Source organism: Phyllobates terribilis, unplaced genomic scaffold, assembly GCF_046119375.1.
Source record: "Phyllobates terribilis strain yellow unplaced genomic scaffold, ASM4611937v1 Scaffold_4__5_contigs__length_816908805, whole genome shotgun sequence".
Taxonomy (NCBI): domain Eukaryota; kingdom Metazoa; phylum Chordata; class Amphibia; order Anura; family Dendrobatidae; genus Phyllobates; species Phyllobates terribilis.
In genome coordinates, this window is record NW_027362764.1 from 289,404,551 (window position 1) to 289,420,539 (window position 15,989).

At 37.5% G+C, this 15,989-nt stretch overlaps 1 protein-coding gene across 1 annotated transcript in view; it reads left to right on the top strand.

Moving 5' to 3' along the window:
- STAC (SH3 and cysteine rich domain) overlaps nucleotides 1–15,989 on the top strand; it is a 474,096-nt gene that overhangs the window by 353,340 nt on the left and 104,767 nt on the right. The window contains exon 6 of the mRNA XM_073678295.1: nucleotides 14,196–14,274. Coding sequence (XP_073534396.1) covers nucleotides 14,196–14,274 — 79 coding nt within the window. The remainder of the gene's footprint in view (nucleotides 1–14,195; nucleotides 14,275–15,989) is intronic.

Here is a 15,989-nt window from a genome sequence, read left to right on the forward strand (position 1 = left end):
CTTATTATATATTTTTAGAGAGAATTTATTTATTGGGTACATTTTTTCCTGTGCATGAAGTAATCTTATTTATACTGCCTATAGGAAAATGCAAATTTAGCATTGCTGAACTTTAACACTAATCTAGGACCTTGGTGCAACTGCTACCTCTGCTCCTGCTAGTTTTGCCCTAGGAAATCTCACATGGTCTTATGCTACTAAAATAAAGACTCTTTCAATTCATACTGTATTATGAAGCATGGAGTTTACAGAATTGTTCATCAACTGGTGTGGTTAACCCATCAAGACTTTCTTATTTAGTTTATTCTTATAAGGAATGGTAGAACATCAGTCATCATTGTTCAGTGTTTTGTGGAGTTTTCATTTATATAGTGCTCAGCATAAATGAGTACACCCCCCTTTGAAAATTAAGATTTTAATCAATATCTCACTGAATACAAGTACAATTTCCAAATCTTTTACAAGACTGAGTTTCATAGAACATTTTTAACTCATAACATGAAAGTAAGTTTTTAATATAATTTTCATTACAAAATCTTAATTTTTACGCAATTTAGATTATGCAAAATAAATACACCACACATCAATAACAGCTACATCAAATATTTTGTATGACCTCCATGGTTTTCAAAGACAGAATCAAGTCTTCTAGGCATAGAATGAACACGTTGGCGACATATTGCAACTCCTCTTTTTTCCATCCTTCAAGAACGATCTCTTTTAGAGGCTTGATGCTGGTTGGAGAGTGATGCACAATTTGTCTCTTCAGAATTCCCTGCAGGTGTTTGATTGGGTTCAGATTAGGAGACACTTGGCCATTGAAGCACTTTCACCTTGTTCTTCTTCTTCTTCAGAAAAGCAACAGATGTGTGTTTTTGGATCATTGTCATGTTGGAAAAGTTCATGTCTACCAAGAGCACAGAGTGATTGTAGCATCTTCTCTTTCAATAAAGAGCAGTACGTCTGTGAATTCATGAAATGTATCTCCCCAATACCAGCAGCACTCATGCAGCCCCACAAAAGGACACTGTCGCCACCATGTTTTACTATACCAGTTTTCTTTGCACTCTTCACATTTGCGATGCAATGCAGTTTTGAAGCCATCAGTTACAAAATCATTTATAATATTCTCATCACTCCAGAATGCTGAATCTCAGTAGTCTTCATATTTTTCAGCATGAGCCTTAACAAATTGTAGGCGGGCATTTTTGTGCATGGACTTTAGGAGAGTCTTCCTTCATGGACAACACCAATTCTTTTGCAGAGCATGCCATATTGTATCATGGGAAACACTCACCCCGGTTTGGCTTTCTGCATCTTTAGCTAACTGCAATGTACTTGATGTTGATTTTCTTCAACACTTCTCATCAGAAGACGCTCTTGTATAGGTATTAACTTCTGTGGTTGGCCTAGATGTCTCTGTGAAATTGTTGCAGTTCTATCTTTGTTAAATTTTTGTATCACTTTTGCGACAGTATTCTGACTGATAAGTAAAGCTAACCTAATCTATTTGTAGCCTTCACCTTTCTTGTGTAAAGAAATTATTTTCTTTCTCAGGTCTTGTGACATTTCTCTTCCATGTGGTGCTGTTGCTGACATCATAAACTGTGTAGGGTTTTCGGTCTTAAGTAAAGCCCTTTTATCGTCAACTGTATGCTGAACACCTATTTAGTGAATTATTAGGTTGAATTTTTAAGTGGAATTTTGTAATCTAAACTTTAGCTTTGTTCCAAGACTTTTATTGGAGTGTACTCATTTTTGCAACATGATCTTGAAGTAATTTGTTTGGAAATTTCCTTTTTTGGTGTGCAAAATAACAAATCATTTTGGCAATCAATGGTCCACATTTGTGGGAGTATTTTGTGGTATGGTATCCCATAGAAAATGTTAATTCACAAAAGATACTAAATGTTTACTGGTCATAATTCTTTATGATAATTTAATATTTTATTTCTACAAATATGCAAATATATAATATGTATGCACATTTGCAACTTATTTTTTTCCAAGAAATCTCCTGTACATTTTAAGTGCTTGTATTCTTTGAAACACTATAAATATTTACTGCCTGACTTTATATTGTACCACATATGTATACTCCAAAATAAAAAACATTTGTTAAAAACATAAGTGTATATTAATAAGGAAAAAAATTAGCCTAATAGTGGAATATGGATAAACTGTACATTTATCAGTTTTGGATTTATGATCAGTTAAAACAAATCCCCAGATTCCCCTTTCATGGTGTCATTGAAGCTTGTATGCCCCAATGAAGTACTCCATCAGAGTGTAGAACTATTATTATCAGTATTTTATAGTATTGGACTTCTTATATGGTGTAAAGACATCTTTTCCCCCTCTCCTCCCTTAGGCTTTGGTGCTCAGCAACAATTGCAACCGCTGAAAAGACTATAGTTACACCCATGTCCCCTTATTGAAGCTTATTCTGATGATTAAATTGGCTCATCATGTGGATATTTTCTGAGATTGTGCTGGGTTAATACTTACATACTGCAGCCAATCTGAAAAAGCAGAGCTGCAGTGTAAAACATGTATGAACATGTTGCCACAGTGCGAAAAATGTGATGTGACAGAATAGTGCCATACAATACCAAAAGAAATGGAACTATTGCAGATCAATATATAGCTGGGGAAGTCAGATACTGAGAGTGTCTCAGAAAAATCATATAAGCAGCCACCAGTAATGTCCCTGTGGCTCTCCAATTTCCCACAACCATTCATAACTGTACAGTCATGGCCAAAAGTATTGAGAATGAGACAAATAGTAATTTTTCCAAAGTTTACTGCTTCATTTTTTGTAATGGCAATTTGCATATACTCCTGAATGTCAAAGAGTGATCAGCTTAACAGCAATTACTGTACTTGCAAAGTCAATATTTGCCAAGAAAATGAACTTTAACCCCCAAAACACATTTCAACATCATTGCAGTCCTGCCTTAAAAGGAGCAGCTAACATCGTTTTAGTGATTGATCCATTAACACAGGTGTGGGTGTTGATGAGGACAGGGCTGGCGATCAGTCAGTCATGATTAAGTAAGAATGACATCACTGAACACTTTAAAAGGAGGCTGGTTCTTGGTATCATTTTTTCTCTTCAGTTAACCATGGTCATCTCTAAAGAAACACGTGCAGCCATCATTGCACTGCACAAAAATGGCCTAACAGGGAAGAGTATCGCAGCTACAAAGATTGCACCTCAGTCAACAATCTATCGCATCATCAAGAACTTCAAGGAGAGAGCTTCCATTGTTGTCAAAAAGGCTCCAGGGCGCCCAAGAAAGACCAGCAAGCGCCAGGACCGTATCTTAAAACTGTTTCAGCTGCGGGATCGGACTACCAGCAGTGCCAAGCTTGCTCAGGAATGGCAGCAGGCTGGTGTGAGTGCTTCTGCATGCACTGTGAGGCGGAGACTCTTTGAGCAAGTGCTGGTTTCAAGGAGGGCAGCAAAAAAGCCACTTCTCTCCAGAAAAAACATCAGGGACCGACTGATATTCTGCAAAAGGTACAGGGAGTAGACTGCTGAGGACTGGGACAAAGTCATTTTCTCTGATGAATCCCCTTTTTGATTGTTTGGGACATCTGGAAAACAGCTTATTCGGAGAAGAAGAGGTGAGCGCTACCACCAGTCTTGTCTCATGCCAACTGTAAAGCATCCTGAAACCATTCATGTGTGGGGTTGCTTCTCAGCCAAGGGAATAGGCTCACTCACAGTCTTGCCTAAAAACACAGCCATGAATAAAGAATGGTACCAGAATGTCCTCCAAGAGCAACTTCTCCCAACCGTCCAAGAGCAGTTTGGCGCCCAACAATGCCTTTTCCAGCATGATAGAGCACCTTGCCATAAAGTAAAGGTGATAACTAAATGGCTCATGGAACAAAACATAGAGATTTTGGGTCCATGGCCTGGAAACTCCCCAGATCTTAATCCCATTGAGAACTTGTGGTCAATCATCAAGAGACGGGTGGACAAACAAAAACCAACACATTCTTGCAAAATGCAAGCATTGATTATGCAAGAATAGACTGCTATCAGTCAGGATTTGGTCCAAAAGTTGATTGAGAGCATGCCAGGAAGAATTACAGAGGTCTTGAAGAAGAAGGGGCAACACTGCAAATATTGACTTGCTGCATTAACTCATTCTAACTGTCAATATAACCTATTGGTACTCATAATATGATTGCAATTATATTTCTGTATGTGATATAAACATCAGACAAACAGTAATAAAAACCAGGGGCCAGCAGATCATGTGAAAATATAATTTTGGTGTCATTCTCAAAACTTTTGGCCATGACTGTACAACATAGAGACAGCAGCATATTGGCAAGAAACAAGAACTGCTTGGCTGCATGTCTGATCCATCTTGTAGGTGTGTATGAGAATCGATTAAACAATTCATCTAATCTAAAGTCCCTGGTTATATTTGAAAATTAAAGTAATAATGTCCAGACTGCCGGAAGCTGACATTGCGGGAACGCCACCTGTCTCAGAGGTATTACGCTTTTTTATTTTGTTCTGTGCTGAAGAGGCATTAAAAGTGGTTTGACCTCTAGTGGACAGCTCACACCAAATCAAAATATATCTACCCAAAAATGATATCAATAAACACATTAGCTTGCCACATAAAAACTAAGCCCTCATACAGCTTGGAAAACATTATGGGTCTTGGAAAAATCACAACACAAACCATTTTTACAATTTCCAAATTATTTTTCGCCACTCAAATAAAAAAAAAACTATAGAAGTTCGAAATCACTTTAATCAGACTAACCTGTAGAATCATATTTCCAGGTCATTTCTACTGCACAATGATTGCAGTAAAAATAAAACTCAAAAGCAATAGCGTTATTGCAGGGTTGTTGTTTTTTTTACAATTTTACCGCACTTGGACCTTTTTTTTCCATTTTTCAGTGCAGGTTATGTTAAAATTAATGGTGTCATTCAAAATGACAAGTCATCCCACAAAAACCAAGCCCTCATATGGCTATCCTAACAGAAAAATAAAAAAGTTATAGTTCTGAGAAGGGGGGGGAGATAAAACCAAAGTGCAAAATAGAAAAATTACCCGGTTTTGAAGGGGTTAAACCTTTTGTGAGTTACTCATGCAACGTTATTGAGAGTGTACTAATGGTGTGATACAAGAAAAGCATCCAGATGAAGGGGATTCTGTGAACAACTTCTTGACAGAGGAGAATGTCAATAATAATTCTGATGAACAAGCAGCACAGAGTCATACAATTTGCTACCGAATACAACGCACTTCTTCTCATTCTCTAACGCAGATGTGCTATGACACCAGATGGCCAGTTTGAGTCCCATTGCTATGTAAAAGAAACAGCAAGATAAGACTCCAGTGGGAAAAAATGAATCACTGAGCAGTAGAAATATATTGCCTGGTCAGCAGCATCCAGATTTCTGTTGCTACAAGCTGATGGGATGGTCAGAATTTCACATGTAGAGCATGAAGTGACGAGCCAATGCTGTCAGTTGTCAACCATTTACGCTGATGGAGGTGCAATAATATCGTGGGAAATATTTTTTTGGCACATTCTGGGTTCTCTGACGCTTGTGGATGGACATTTACAGTAGGAAATACCTAAGTATTGAGACTGACCTGTTAATTCCCTTCAAGAAAGCTGTTTACCCTCCATCAGAAGGAAACTTTCAGCAAGACACTATACCATTTCCCAAGGGTCACATAGTTATAATAATCTTTTTAATAATCTTTTTATTTATATAGTGCCAACATATTCTGCAGCGCTTTACAATTCACACAATTTACAGACATTATCGGCACTGTCCCTATTGGGGCTCACAATCTACATGTTATGGATTGGTTCCAGAAACATGAAGGCAAGTTTTTCTTGCTTCCTTGACCTTTACAGTCCCCTGATCTTAAAGGAGCAATTTAATTATTTTTTAATTTCTCCCTTTATTAGCAATCATGTTTGTATGTCTAATGAGCACAGTAACATACTCAACTGTCAATGTCTTCTGCCATTTCTAGCGGTGCTCTGGTCCACACCAGCATCACATGACCACATTTGTGACCTACCGAATCACTCTGTCTGCTATGTGGAGAAGAGGTCACCATGTGAAATTTCTCAATGTAAGTCTTTCCAGTCTTGTTCTGAGTTTCATGGACTTAAATTGAGAAAGTGAGCTCTACTCCACACAGAAACGCTGTTCAAATATGCAATCCCGTGACGCCGGAGTAGAGCGGAGCACCACTGTAAATGGCAGAAGATGAGAACTGGGGAGTATGTTTCTGTGCTCATTACACATACACACGATTGCTATCAAAGGAGGAGATAAAAAAATCTTCAGAGTGGTCCTTCTGATGTTATCCAGTACGCATGATTAAATATTTCTCTGTCAGCGTTTGAGCCGAGTTCTCACACGAGAGAACATCCGCTCGTGTGCCCCCGGCCTAATAAAGTGGCTACTCACTGTATAATGGCAATTTCACACTGAGAATTGCTTCAATTTGGTATTCAATGTTAATTAAAATATTTGCTCACAACAATCAATATTGATAAAATAACTAAATTTGTATTTTATTCACTCATGTATTCAACACATTTGCATTGCTGTGTTCTGGGTCCTCCCCAACATTCAGTTGAAAAACTAAACAAAAAGCAACAAATGAAGTAGTAGGGGGAAGTACACACAAACCAAACTTAGCAAGAAGACCACTAACAACTATGAACCTTTATCAGACATACATTAAAAATATTACTTGTGCCCCAATTACCAATAAAAAACTGAGGCAAATGTCTGATATACTCATATACTATATCAATAATATGTGCCCCACAGTATATAATAAGAGCACATAGATGCCAATAACCATTAGATAACTAGGAGAGAAAGAGAGAAAAGGAGAGAGGGGATACAGAGCAGATAGATATGATTCCATAAGGGTTCGAAGTAATCACTATTTGTATGTCCTTACTGGACCCTAAAACAAAATGATCTTGCCTTGAAGGTGGTACCCTAATTGTGATTTATCTTCACATCTACCATATGATGTTTCAGTGGCAGACACAGTCAGGGGAGGGCCTCTGTGCAAAAGCAATATATGGGCGCTTGGCACCTCAGTAGCTCATCATAATGAACAATTCTATCTGCTTTGGAGATGAAAATGGGCCCCCTCACCTCTTGGGCCCCTGTGCGGCCTCACAGGTTGCACCAATTATATGTCTGCCCCTGCAATGTTTCCTCCCTCATGTTCACCATACTATGTTTCCTCTTTTTTGTATGGCATACAATAATTTTTCCCTCATGCTTACCACACAATGTTTTCTTCCTTACATACAATAGTTTATCCTTTTTGTCTACCAGACGTGAGTGAATCTTTTGAAATTTAAATTTGCCATCTCTGCCAAGTTATTTTCTTAAAAATTTGATTTGCAGCTAATTGAAAGTACTGCAAAGTCTCCAATTGCCATGAAATGCCATGTATGACACTCGGGGACTGTATTCAACCACTTTAAAGCACTTTCACATAAACACTGCCATAGTGATGACAAAAGTGACCGCAACATATCTGGCTTTGGGTAAACAGATGGTAACCATTTTTCACTGCTGTACTGTGACACGTTATCTTCAATGCTTATTCAGTGTTCTATGGCTTTATATCCCTATCTCTATTACTTAGGTCTCCTTCATATGTCCGTGTTTCCTTTATTTGTGGCTTCTGTTTTTTTTACATATACAACACATACCCATTATAACCTATGCTGCTATGCAAATGTCCATGTTTTTACATGGGCCGTGTGTCCGTGCAAAACACACAGAGACATGTTTTTCCGGCAGCACAGATGACAAGGGCCAATACAAGTCTACATGTTTAACGTTGCAAACCATAGGAGAAGCTTAATAATTTAATTTTGTCTTTAATCGTACCACAAAAACACTGATGACACACTGATGGTAAGCATGGACACATGGACCAAACACTGATGACACACTGATGGTAAGCATGGACACATGGACCAAATACTGATGACACATTGAGGAAGAAGTCAAGAAGGCAAGCCTAAATAATACATAAGACAATATCAAATAAATTCTGGTGTAATTTGCATCAAAACCGTCTCTCATGAGTTGCTCTATTATAATGCTTAACACAATATTAGCTCCTTGTCAGACAAGGCGACATAGCCTCTCTGCCAAAGGAGATGTTTTATCAGAAAAGGGGTGCTGTCTACATTGTGCTCCACGGATGGTGCAGAATTGTAGCACACATTTTTAGAACAAAGTAAGCCAACTAGATGATGTAAACTTAGGCTAGACAGTCGTAACATTAGACAGTTTTATCAAACAGCATGAAGCACTATAATAAATCTGGGGCATTTTCAGACAGTCTAGTCTAAGTTGTACTGTCAAAGAATTAGACAATATTGATAAATCAATAAATCTGCCCCAATTTGATTACATATTTTACATACAGAAAGGTTGGGTAATTTTTTTGCATAATTAGAGCAAAAGGGTAGATAACCCGAAAGAATCTGAGAACCCATAATATAAATGTAGGTTCTGTGTATTGCAGTGGTAGCTGTGGACTGTCCTTGTCAGGACGGGAGCCTTTGGGAACAGGGCAGAGCAGTAACCCCCTTTAGGGTTCAATAGGGGCAGAACCATATGCCTTCACTAATATGCTGCTGCGTTTCCTTATTGATGATGGCTCCCTCCACTGAGACAGCCCCAGGACTAACTACCACGGAGATTACTACAACGGGTGAGGACGTTCCGTTTTATGTATAATTTATATATTATTATATTTAATTATTATATATAATTTTCGTCTTATTCACCATTGGGGTGATTCATATGGAGTGTTTATCTTGCCTAATGGTAAAAGTATACTCTCCATATATCTAACTCTGTCATTTGATTGATATGCACATGGTTTGATACACTGAACATTGGGGTTTATATATACACTCCTTGTATTGTTTTTTTCCATATATAGATAGACGCATATTGATGTCTTTTCCATTGTTTAATGGTTTGAGATTGGTTCATATGAGTATTCACTTTTGGGATGGGGAGTTGGCTCCATAGGCTATATTGCTCTCCTCCGTGGGGCCTTACTCTCAGTCCTCTTTGGTACGACAGTGTCACTGTACTTTTTGAGTATTACCATATACTTTTGTCTTGGACATTGTTATACTTCTATATTGAACTTGATTAGGTCCTACCTTGGTTTTACTAAGTGTTATATATTTCTAAATCTAACTAATTAAAGGTTATGTTTTAAATTACCCTTGCTGCCCTACATAATTTTTTAGTATAGTAAAGGTATTTTTTCTTATTAGTCATCACTATTTTCCAGTTTTCAGCTTTTGGGACCTGGAATATATATTTATATGTATAGAAAACATTATTCAGAGTCCTACTTGCAAAGCCTTTTACAATTTTCCTGTTTAGACCAGGAGTCCACAACATGTTGTCTACAATGCCACTGTGGTAACCAGATTTGTTTGTCTGCATTTTGTGGCTGCCATTATGTGTAGTCGATGTCAGAGAGAATTGCAGTGTGTAGCCATCTCTGGGGTCCTCATATATATCCGCAGAATGTGGGTTTCCTGATAAGTGTGGCACTCCAAGAAGGAGTATATGAGGTGGAAAGGTGGCCATGTATGTATTTTTATGGGGATAATGAAAATAAATTACTGTATCAGCAATATAAAGCACTTTAGAGAGAGAAGTATGTATGAATTGTCTCTTTCTTTCTTAAATAAGAATGGAAAAGAAGGCAATCTCCATTTTCTTGATAGGTTGGAGTCCTGGAATTAGAACCAGAACCTATATACGTTTGACATGCCATCATTGTCTCACACTATAATACTCCTTTGGGTTTATTGTGGTCAATTATGGAGAAGGGGAATTCAATATACCTGGGAGAGTTGGAAGGTCCCCAAGCACATAACACGGTGGCCAGTCCAGACGAGTGAGGCATGCTTGGCCGGCCAATGCCTAATGTGTATGGGCTCCTTTAGTTCAGGATGGATTCAAAAAGAACTAATTCACATGTTTGATTCAATTTAGTGACTGGTCCAGATGTCATACAAGACGGGGTAGAATGACAAAAGAAAATTAATCATTTACTGTATCTACAGCTAGTCTGCCAGTGTTATGAAATGTTATCTTTTTTATTAAAATAAGAGTCATAAGGAGGAGGCATTGATCTCCCTTACGTTCATGAACAGCACCATCTGCCATACACTCCCAGAAAGACTTCATCTGGCAGAATTACTCATCATTAGTTGGTGTGTTAAAAATATAATTAATTTTAAAACATAAATGTTCTCTCTCCAGCACATATGGCTATTAAGCAGGACTATGTATTTATATATACACATATAAGACATGTATATAAACACTAGTTGTTACCTCTCAGGTGGGCATAGCCCTTATAATTAAATTAGCAAGTATAACATCACCTAAAAAATAAAAGTTCTCCACTTTGTCTACAACTACAAGAGTGTTTTACAAGTATATAGAGTTTGTGGTACAGAAGAGCAGTGACCTGCACTACAGAAGTAGGGCTCGCTTCATCAATACTGGTGTGCAAGTGGAGTGCGAGGCTTTTAATTCATTCAGATTGCATGCCTTCTAATGAATTAGGTGGGGTGTTGTGTGCGCCTCGCCACAAATCTTACTTAGATTTTGTGGCATAAGGAACTCCATCGCTTGTCATAAATTTGATGTGCAAATGTCGCCACATCCCATCACGACCCTATCCAGTTCCAACTCAGTCCACTTTGTCAGTGTTGGGTGAAAATGGCAAGAAAATAGCAAAAGTTGCAAAATTCTTGTGCAGCCTTGCATTGCGCAAAAAATTATTGATCTTTCAAAGCTTTTTATGCCAGTTTTCTGGTGTAAAAGCTTTGATGAATCAGAGCCATATAATGCATTAGCTCCACAATCATACTGATATACATAAAGAATATATTCACAGACTAAATAGAAAAGCAAAAAAAATAACCACGTGTCTGCAGGCTTTGTTATATCAGGTAAAACAGGATAAAAATACTTGTTTTTTCCACCCTGTTTATAATGGATGTAAAAAATCACCCCTATGCCATCCATAGACTTGAATATCCATTTGCATGGACTAATTATAGTAACACTGTGTGCATTTCTCTGTTGTACGTACTTTTATCACAGTGTCGGGGGAAGAATACCTCCATAATGCTGCATTCATCAGAATCTGTCTTGAACCTGTAAGGGATTGTGAGGACAAAAGACTTTGGGGGCAATTCATCAAATATTTTCCGTCAGAAAACTGCCATAAAATGCTTTTAAAAGTCACACAATTTTTGTACAACTTAGAGTTGCACAAAAATTTTGAGACTTTTGTCAGATTGAAGTAGCTCCGTCAAAACTCCAGCAAGCTCTTCATTAAAGGGTTATTCCCATCTCCAAGATCCTATCCCAATATGTAGTAATTGTAATAATAATATTAGCAAATGCCTCCAATTAAAAATCTAGTAAAGTTTTTCTGATTCGCCATGTCTCTTTCCTCAAGTGGAGTGCATTGCAGGGCCTTAGGTATCCATGGTTACAACCATTGATATAGTGAGAGTTTGCTAATTGGAGGTATTTGCTAATATTATTATTACACCTACTACATATTGGGATAGGACCTTGGAGATGGGAATACCCCTTTAAGATTGGCTTAATGCTAGTCTTAAAGAATCGGTCCTTTATGTATTTTTTGGTTTATTGTCTTGTTATTACCTGGCTGTTACTATTCATTTGTCTTGTTCAATATAAAGGTTTTAGATAGATAGGTATATGGATAGATAGATAGATAGTTAGATAGATAGATAGTTGAGTAGATAGATAGATAGATAGATAGATAGATATATGGATAGATAGATAAATACATAGATAGATAATAGATATATGGATAGATAGATAGATAAATACATAGATAGATAGATAGATAATAGATATATGGATAGATAGATAGATAGATAGATAGATAGATAGATAAATAGTTGAGTACAGTCATGGCCAAAAGTTTTGAGAATGACACCAAAATGATATTTTCACATGATCTGCTGGCCTCTGGTTTTTATTAGTGTTTGTCTGATGTTTATATCACATACAGAAATATAATTGCAATCATATTATGAGTACCAATAGGTTATATTGACAGTTAGAATGAGTTAATGCAGCAAGTCAATATTTGCAGTGTTGCCCCTTCTTCTTCAAGACCTCTGTAATTCTCCCTGGCATGCTCTCAATCAACTTTTGGACCAAATCCTGACTGATAGCAGTCCATTCTTGCATAATCAATGCTTGCATTTTGCCAGAATTTGTTGGTTTTTGTTTGTCCACCCGTCTCTTGATGATTGACCCCAAGTTCTCAATGGGATTAAGATCTGGGAAGTTTCCAGGCCATGGACCCAAAATCTCTATGTTTTGTTCCATGAGCCATTTTGTTATCACCTTTGCTTTATGGCAAGGTGCTCCATCATGCTGGAAAAGGCATTTTTGGGCACCAAACTGCTCTTGGACAGTTGGGAGAAGTTGCTCTTGGAGGACATTCTGCTACCATTCTTTATTCATGGCTGTGTTTTTAGGCAAGACTGTGAGTGAGCCGATTCCCTTGGCTGAGAAGCAACCCCACACATGAATGGTTTCAGGATGCTTTACAGTTGGCATGAGACAAGACTGGTGGTAGCGCTCACCTCTTCTTCTCCGAATAAGCTGTTTTCCAGATGTCCCAAACAATCGAAAAGGGGATTCATCAGAGAAAATGACTTTGCCCCAGTCCTCAGCAGTCCACTCCCTGTACCTTTTGCAGAATATCAGTCGGTCCCTGATGTTTTTTCTGGAGAGAAGTGGCTTTTTTGCTGCCCTCCTTGAAACCAGCCCTTGCTCAAAGAGTCTCCGCCTCACAGTGCGTGCAGAAGCACTCACTCCAGCCTGCTGCCATTCCTGAGCAAGCTCGGCACTGCTGGTAGTCCGATCCCGCAGCTGAAACAGTTTTAAGATATGGTCCTGGCGCTTGCTGGTCTTTCTTGGGCGCCCTGGAGCCTTTCTGACAACAATGGAAGCTCTCTCCTTGAAGTTCTTGATGATGCGATAGATTGTTGACTGAGGTGCAATCTTTGTAGCTGTGATACTCTTCCCTGTTAGGCCATTTTTGTGCAGTGCAATGATGGCTGCACGTGTTTCTTTAGAGATAACCATGGTTAACTGAAGAGAAACAATGATACCAAGAACCAGCCTCCTTTTAAAGTGTCCAGTGATGTCATTCTTACTTAATCATGACTGATTGATCGCCAGCCCTGTCCTCATCAACACCCACACCTGTGTTAATGGATCAATCACTAAAACGATGTTAGCTGCTCCTTTTAAGGCAGGACTGCAATGATGTTGAAATGTGTTTTGGGGGTTAAAGTTCATTTTCTGGGCAAATATTAACTTTGCAAGTACAGTAATTGCTGTTAAGCTGATCACTCTTTGACATTCAGGAGTATATGCAAATTGCCATTACAAAAAATGAAGCAGTAAACTTTGGAAAAATTACTATTTGTCTCATTCTCAATACTTTTGGCCATGACTGTAGATAGATAGATAGATAGATAAATGCATAGATAGATAGATAGATAGATAATACAGTAGACATATGGGTAGATAGATAGATAGATACATAGATTAATACATAGATAGATAATAGATATATGGATAGATAGATAGATAGGTATATGGATAGATAGAGAGATGAGTAGATAGATAGATAAATACATAGATAGATAGATAATAGATATATAGATAGATAGATAGATAGATAGGTATATGGATGGATAGATAGATATATGGATAGATAGATAGATAGATAGATAGATAGGTATATGGATGGATAGATAGATAGATATATGGATAGATAGATAGATAATAGATATATGGATAGATAGATAGATATATGGATAGATAGATAGATAATAGATATATGGATAGATAGATATATGGATAGATAGATAGATATGTAGATTTATATTCCTTATTGTGTCTGGTAGGCACACACAAATTGGCAAATTTGTTCGCCAATTAGCTGAATTTTAATAGTATATTCTATATAGCCGTAATGCAAGTATACTTGTATTACATTATTTAGTGAATAGTTTATCTTCCATTTTTCTTGCAGACTACAGATTTACTGGAAGTTCCTGAAGAAGGGGATAATTCCTATTTATTGGATATAGGCAGACAACGTAGTGATAGTGGTGAGTTTTTTCTATTCAAATCACTTCCAAAAAATTCCTACACCAACTTCTGCAAGTAATATTGGATACCAGCTGCTTCTCATCTTGGAAACCGCCTGTTAATATTAGATATGAGCTGTTGATCCAATGAGCCACTTCTCAATTTGAGTAATCATCTGATGTAAGTGTACAGTGTGTCATGTAGCCTTAATGCAAGGCTAGTATTTATGAACTTTTATGTCAGGGTGCCCAAGGGGTTAAAGAGTAGTGAGTATGACAATATTTTTTATTGTTATTTTAAGTATCAGAAATTCAAAATTCTTCTCATTCTAGTATTTATTCAATACCTCCATAGAAATCTTGAAAATTATATTGACAAACGATTATTCTTATAATTTCACCAGCCTTAAAGGGATTGTCCCCATTAAGAAAGTTCTGGTCCCAGGAAAAAACAAGCCATGTTTTACTCATCATCTTGTACAACACTGTTTTTGCCACTTTTCCCATTATCTGGTAGCTGAAATGGGAAGTTGAAAGTGAGCTCAGTGGCTGTCAATGGGGACAAAGAGGCACTGAGCTCACTGTTTTTCTGTCGCACTTTCAACAAGATGTCAGGGCTGAAGACATTATCAGGCACTGGAAGCAGCAGCAAAAAAGACAGTGCTGGACCAGGAGACAGTGACTAAAACCAGTTTACTTTTTTCAAATCAATCTGCGGCCGGAGATCGGTATTTTCTGAAAGTGTCTTCCTAATCCAAGTCATGCTATCTTGGTGTAAAGACTACTGTATATAATTTCAGATCATTTTAGTATCCGTGCCCTCTCCATCCCTCTGAAGGATGCTGCACTTGGCGAGCAAGTTATGTTAATGATTTTTCCATTCACAAGTTTCACACAAGGATGTAGAATCTACTTACTCTTGTGTCAGTATGAGTCTTGTTTGCCAGGAAAATTTCTTATTTCCATTACAAACATTCTCCCACCTTAATGCTAAATTTGGCAGTTTGGCAAGTTAGCATGCCAAAATAAAAAGATTAAAGAGGTAAGATGCTGACTGCACACATGACTATGATACAATGAATTACTGTCACGTTTTTTAAATGAGGACAGAATATTGAATGATGTGTGCGATGTGCGATAAAGTAAATTACGATTATGTACTGCACACTATATTATCAGTCATTATTTGTCAAAAGTTTAATTTTTATTTCAAAATTCAATGTTTTAACAAATGTTATGTTCATTTTCTCCAAAGTTGTGCCTGACAGCTGCTTATTTAAAAAAGAATGGAAATCCTAATATGTGTTAGTAAATTTGATCACAGGTTGTATGGGGTTTGTCCTTCCTTCCAAGTTGGAATGCCTTCTGTTGGTGTAACAATCAAAGCTTTACTGCTGACAGTGGCCCATGATAACTATGGGTCCCAAACTCACCTATCGATAGCTACTGTCACCACAAGGAGCTATGATGCTTCACATATGCAAATCTGGTATTCTTCATGTCACATTAGTGTAATGGCACAGATCCCAATTAGAGGGTCCATAGGAGAAGGATGTAAGAAAAATCAAAGTATGTGATATTGGCCTGAGATGATGCATCAAGATTTTACGATTCCCCTTTATTTCAATCTCAAATCGGCATTTTATTTTTTATTTTGTTTTAGACTTTCATTAGGACTCCAAAGAATGGAGATCAATCGACATAACACAGAGTTCAGATGCTCAGATTTTTTTGCC